The sequence below is a fragment of the Monoraphidium neglectum genome (genome assembly GCF_000611645.1).
Source record: "Monoraphidium neglectum strain SAG 48.87 unplaced genomic scaffold scaffold03432, whole genome shotgun sequence".
In the NCBI taxonomy this organism is placed as follows: domain Eukaryota; kingdom Viridiplantae; phylum Chlorophyta; class Chlorophyceae; order Sphaeropleales; family Selenastraceae; genus Monoraphidium; species Monoraphidium neglectum.
The window spans coordinates 1-6,410 of record NW_014010197.1 but is presented as its reverse complement, the minus strand read 5'-3'; the positions used below and the strand labels follow the sequence as shown (position 1 = coordinate 6,410).

General features: G+C 63.5%; 2 protein-coding genes across 2 annotated transcripts; both read right to left on the bottom strand.

The window, feature by feature from the left end:
* Positions 1-30: 30 nt before the first annotated feature.
* Positions 31-1,413, bottom strand: MNEG_12782 (hypothetical protein; the record flags this gene model as incomplete). Its single annotated transcript, XM_014038747.1, has 1 exon — positions 31-1,413. A coding segment is annotated over one exon (1,383 nt), but the record flags the coding sequence as incomplete, so codon positions are not given.
* A 3,236-nt stretch (positions 1,414-4,649) lies between these two features.
* On the bottom strand, positions 4,650-6,165 carry MNEG_12781 (hypothetical protein; the record flags this gene model as incomplete). Its single annotated transcript, XM_014038746.1, has 4 exons — positions 4,650-4,797; positions 5,012-5,177; positions 5,764-5,911; positions 6,121-6,165. The coding sequence occupies 4 exons, from the start codon at positions 6,163-6,165 to the stop codon at positions 4,650-4,652; spliced, it is 507 nt and encodes a 168-aa protein (XP_013894200.1).
* Between the last annotated feature and the right edge of the window lie 245 nt (positions 6,166-6,410).

Here is a 6,410-nt window from a genome sequence, read left to right as displayed (position 1 = left end):
CGCGCCGCCCGCGCGCGCCCCTGCCGCAACCGCCGCGGCCGCGGCCGCGGCCGGCCCCGCCGCGGCCGGCGCGTTGAAGTCGAACGCCTCCAGCTGCGACGCGGTGCGCAGCACCGTGAACACCGACGCCGGCAGGTTGGCCTGCATCGCCTCCACAAACGCCTGAGCCAGCCCGTTCACGCTCCCGCCGTGCCCTTGACCGCCCTGGCTCCCACCTAGGCTGCCGGCGCCGCTGCCCGCCGCGGCGACGGGCGCGCTCGGCAGCAGGCCTTGGAGCCCCGCCAGCGCCGCCGCCTCGCCCATGGACGTCTCCCGCAGCGGCAGCAGCACGACAAGCCCGGGCGCGCGCGCGTCGAGCGGCTGCATGTCCGCCGGCAGGCTGAACCCCCGGCCCTTCGCCGCGTCGGCCACCACGCGCGCGGCGATCGTGCTGGCGCAGTCGCCGAGCAGCAGCTTGTTGCAGCCGGCCGCCAGCGCGACTCGGCGCAGCAGGCGGGCCCGCAGGTGCGCCGCCACGTCTTCGGCGGCGGTCGGGTCGCTGATTGCGGACAGCAGCGCCCGCAGGCGCGCCTCGTGCTTCTGCAGGGCCTCTGGATGAATGCCGTTCGCCGCCTCGGCCGTGCCCGCTGTTGCCGTGTTGTCATCCAAGGAGGCTGCCTCAGCCCCCTCCTGTCGCTGCTGGCCCTGTTGTGCTTCCTGTGACTGGAACCGCTGCTGCTGCTGCTGCTGCTGCTGCTGCTGCTGCTGCTGCACATCCGCTGCGTCACCACTGTCGCTCGAGTCCTCTGCCCACAGCAGCGAGTCATCCTCTTCATACACGGCCTCAAGAGGCACCACCCGGAAGCTGCCCGCAACGCCTGCCGCGGCCGCAATCGCCCCTGCCGCCGCTGCCGCTGCCGCTGCCGCATCCGGCCCGTCGCCGTCGCCACTGCGAGCGCCGGCGAGCGGCGCAGGCCCAGGCGCGCGCACGTGCACCACCCTAAGAGTGAAAGACACCTGCCCACGCTCTGCGCGCAGCGGGTTGCGGTTCTGCAGCTGCAGTGCCGCGTGCAGCAGAGCCGCGGACGCCGCGCCGCCTGAAAGCGCGAGCATCACTCTGTCGCCCTCTTGCAGCAGGCCCCTGCCTTTAGTCGCGCTGCGTACTTTCCCCACCACCCCCTGTTCAAGGCACGCCGCGCACAGCGGCTCATTCTGGCGCACGACGACGATAGCTTCGCGGGCGCGGCACTTTTGGCACGGCTGCGGCGCGCCGGTTGCGGCGGCTGCGGCTGCGGCACCAATCGTGACAGTAGCGCGCGACCAGGAGCCCAAGCCTGTGGGACGGGCGTGCTGTGCGGACGCTTTCGCATCAGCGACCGTCGTCATCCCCTCATCCGCTTCGTCTTCGTCCTCAAATCGCCCGCAGCCACTCATGATGGCTGAAGTGTCAGATCGACCACTGCGTTGATCTTGCGATGCAGTCCTTCAGCGACAGATAACTGATCGTTGGAGTTGCTTGATGCATGCAGTGTCTACCAGAAGGTAGGCCCAGGTTCAGCCAGCGGCGACGTCACTTTGTCGCTCGACGGCCGACACTCCGTCACCTGACGCGCACACACATGCCGAGATAGCAATACAAGCTCGATCCAACGCGGCTGAATGTGACACCAGAAACCCTTTCGACGCAGTACCGTAATGACTTGTGATACGGTACGAGTCTTGGTGGAAGGGGTGCGGGCAGGGATACCCCACTGCCCACTCGCGTGGAGCGCATGCCGCTTTCTTGACATTTCACGCCCCCTGTGGGATGGTGACAGCCGACCACGACTTCCATGTAGGTGACATGTACTTCTGCATAAATGCTGCAGTGCATCTATACAGCAGTTTCATTACAACAAAATGCCTTCAATCAACTTCCAATGAAGTCGACAGTGAAGTCTGCATTCCTTTTGACCAACCAACACCCCATGGACGGCCGCCTCGTACCGTCCATCGACAGAATGAAGCAGTCAAAGCTCAGCGACACACAAAGTTTAATCAGTGAAATGTGCTGTGGGGTCCCCCCCCCGTTCCCCTAAACCACCGCGCATTTGAGCTAACGACGCACTACACTTGCAAGCCTGCAAAACAAGAACATGCGTGCCTGTTTCGAAAGAGCAATAAGCAGCACATTCCACAACTGGAAGGTGTGCAGATACTCTAATGGCATGAGGGATTATGCTACTGCCAGAGAAAAGAGGGGGACTGGTAGGGGCAGGCAAGTTGAAGCATGGTCAAAAGCAATCAAGCGTTCCATGCACCGGGGACTGGCACACCAAACACCAGTCTCTCCTACGTGCAAGCGTGAGGCAGCCTTCAGACACCTTTGTTGTGGTGATAAAAAGATGAATTGCAAGAACCAACATGACCTCTCGTCAGGAGCACAGCCATTTGTTCAGTCAAAGATCACTCCACTCCACAGGCCGGGCTGAAACTGTCGTTCTGGTTTGACGCGTGGCCAAAGCTGTCATTCCTGCTACCCAACCCCGTCAGGCGGCAGCCATTGCGTGCCTGACAACACGCCCCCTCAAGGCCCCACCCCCTGCTTCACCGTCTCCAGGGTCACGCCCTCCGGCTGTGCCGCCGGCTTGCCAGAAGCGTTCTGGACGGGCGCGGCCGCGCCCCCGCCCGGCGGCGGGCTGCTGGCCGCGCCGGCGCCGCCTGGGCTGCCGGGGGGAGATGCTGCTGCGGGCGGCGCAGGGGTTGGAAGCGTCGGCGCGGGGGCGGGTGTCGAAGTGCCTGGTGGCAGCATCCTGTTGATGTTGTTCCTGTACTCTGCCGGAGCCTCTGACAGGTCGATGGACAGACCGCTCTTGCCATCAGTCGCTGCGGGGCTGGGGCGCATTTGAAGGCGCCGGGCTGCACGCTGATGCCGCTGCTGCTGTCGTTGGGTCCCATGCGCACGCAGGGCTGATTGCTGCTGCTGCTGCTGCTGCTGCTCCTGCTGCTGCCGCTGCTCGAGCGGGTTGCCAAACATGCAACCCGGCCACGGGCACAGCTGCATCGCAGCGCGACGCAGCCAGCCTGTCGCACTCGTCGACAGCCGCTCTGCCAGGCGGCGCCTTAAGGGAGGTGCGATAGGAACGTTCATGCTGCTCGCGACCTGACCGATTGTCACGCGCGGCGCGGCGGGCTCGCTGATGCCGCCCATCAAATCAGGGAAGGCCCCAACGTCGCCTGCGCTCGCTGCGCCGGTTGCGACGCTGCCGTTTCCCTGGAGCAGTGCGCGCGTCGCCGTGCGGCGAGGGGGCCCGCTGCTGCCGCTGGCGGTGGGGGTAAGGGCGCCTGAGGGAGCCCGAGCGGCCGCGGTGCTAACTACAACAGCACTGAGCTGGTGCGGCGGACGGCCTTTGCGGGTGGCCGGCTCCTGCGATTGGATGTAACGGCGTGGCAGGAGGACGCTGGGCATCAAATCCTGGCTCCACCCTGCGTGGATGCCTGCCAGTGGCTAAGCGCAATGGCATGGCCCCACATAGCAAGTACCTCCGTCCTGCGCAACCTTTCAAAGTCCACCCCAGTGACGACCCCCCTGCATTCATGGTGGCATGTGTGCATACAGATGGCATCAAATACGTTCGGTTTGCAAAAGACGCGCTGGCCCACCTGAGTCAGCAGCCACCAGGGCGTGGCTGTCTTGATTGGGGCTGCAGCAGCGGGCGCCAGACCAGGTCGCGCCCCACCGCGTGCATCGATGGAGCTCGACGGCGGATGGCAGGCGCTATCGGCTCCCTGGACAGCCATAGTGATGGCACTGACAATCTGCAAACAATTGGGACTGCGATAAGCATGGGAAGGCAGCGCCGAGCAGGGCAGAGGGCTGCGAGAAGCTGATTCGTGGGGACTGGTCACCTGAGGCGGTGTCACCCCACGCAGCCAGGGCACCAGGTACCGTGGCTTCATGGGGAAGCTGGAGTGATGAACAGGGTGCTGCAGGTGAATAGGACCTTGCATGAGTGAGCCCGGTGATCGCGCCGCAAAACTGCTCGACGGCACCATCAACAGAAGAGCGACCCAGGCCACTCCGAGAGCACCGAAGGCCACACGAACACGGCCTCCGTTGTTCTTGGCGGTTTGCGCGTTGCGGGTGTTCATGGTTCAGTCAAGGGATTTTTTGATCGTCCGTCCTTGGACGCTGCGTTGCTTTGCAATGCGTGCGAACCAGTTATGATCGCATCGTGCTATTGGCAATAGCCCAAGGGAGCAAGGCGGATGCTATGAAGGCATGAGAGGGTGTGACGAGTGATGGCACCGGCTCGGCTCCGACTCGGTGACCGGCGAGGTTGCAGGATCAGCCATCCAGGGGCTCCCAACTGGCGAGCTCGATCCGACAAGGGGCCAATGCGGATCCGAACCTTCAACCTGTTTTGTATGTGGGAGTTAGAGGGCCACAACTCACAAGCCCCTGATGAGGCTTCGACCTGCCCTCACCCTGCTGCCAACTCCGCCTGCAAAGCGACGCTACATGGCTCAACGGCGGCGCCATCAGAACTCTGCTCACGTACAATTACATTTCATGTATACTCATTCGTATGTGTTCCAATATGGATGTTTGAATGAATTTCATTTGCCTCGTTGCATCACAATAGAAGCAGGTTGCTGTGCCTCACGACCCCCACCTGCGCCACCCCGCTTTACACCGCCACGGGCTGCTGCTGCTGGCCGCCCGCGCTGGCGGAGCTGCCTGGCGCCTGCCGGCGCGACACAGACACCATCATGCCGTTTGCGGTGTGGATGGTGGCGCCTGTCGCCATCCCAATCTCCTGCGGCGTCGCCGCCAGCCTGAGTGGTGGGGAGGGCAAGGTTGCGTTGTTCAGAGGATGGAACCTTTTCTTCTCAAATCCGTAGGCACAAGCCAAATGGTTTGGCAGCGTAACCTGCACCAGGCCGTGCCGTTGAAACAGGCTTGTGTCATGCTCCTTCTTGGCTGCCAACCACCAACGCAGCAGCGCGACACGCACGGAAACCTGGCCTCGTTCGACCGACCCGCGCGCACCTGAACGTGTACCGCCGCAGCAGCATCGCGAAGGCCACCGTCGCCTCGAAAAGCGCAAACTGATCGCCGATGCACTTGCGGGCGCCGCCGCCAAAGGGGATGAATGCGAAGTCTGAGGCCACCTCATTCGGGTAGAGGGCGCCCCTGCCAGCCTCCGGCTGGTACCCTGGACGCACGCCCGTGTGCATACAAGTGCGTGCGTGTGTTGGTGTGTGCGCACGAGTGTGTTGGACTGATTGAGAGTGTGAATGTGTATGTATGTGTGTGTAGAGATTTGTGCTTGCGTATGGGCAAATCTGTGTGCGTGTGTGCGTGTGTGTGTGTGTGTGTGTGTGTGTGTGTGTGTGTGTATGTGTGTGAGCGTGCGTGCGTGTGTGCGTGCGTGCGTGCGCGCGCGCGCGCGTGTGTGTGTGTGTGTGTGTGTGTGTTGGGTACACGCGTGCGCGCGTGCGCGCGTGCCTTTGCACTTGCACTGTATGGAAAAGGTAGAATGTGGGTATGTGTGTGTGTGTATGAAAAAGGGGAAGACATACGTATGGAATGAACAGCATGCGCGGGCGGGTCTGCGTGTGTGCTAGGGGCGATGTTGGGACGCGCATGCAATATTTCAGTGGTGTAGGCGGTGCGAATCCTTGATTCAGGACAGTTGCAACGCCGCCCTGCTGAGCCTGAGCTATCACATTGCTCAACGTCCATTTCCGCCTGTCCTTGCCCCGACCCTTCCGCCGGCTGCCGGCCCGCGGCCCCCTCACCGGCCCACTTGCCGCCGTACTGGGGGTTTGTGTGCACCTCCTCGTAGCGCTCCGGCCTGAAGGTGTCGGGGTCCTTCCAGAGGTGGGGGGAGCGGTGCAGGTTCCACACGCTGATGAACAGGTCAGCACCCTTGCCGATGGGGTAGCCCTGATGTGTGGGTGAGTCAGCGAGCGAGCAGGCGGACGAGTGAGTGAATGAGTGTGTGTGTGTGGGGGGGGGTAGGTGAGTAATTGCATGTGTGTATGTGTGTATGTGTGTGCGGGGTGTGTGGTTGGGGTGATAAGGGCATGCGTGTCGATATTGGTGGCGGGGTTGCAGGCAGCGAGGGCTGCATTTGAATGCGAGAGGCCGGGGACTGGAGCAGGAGTGGGTGGGCGCGCGCCTCGCTCGTACGCGGGCATGTGTAATTGCACGTGTGCGTGCTGGGGATTAGGAATGGAACAGCACACACACGATGAACGACGAAGTATGGTGAGGGAGATCGGCTGCTGCGCAGTCGAGCGCCGGATGCAGCTGAGATGCGGCGCCGGCCCCTCCTCCCCGCCGCCGGCCCCCGAGCACGGCCCTTTCTCGCGCGGCGTGCAAGCCAGCGAGCACACTCGCACGACCCGCCCGGCCGCCGCGGCCGCCGCGGCCGCCCCCAGCC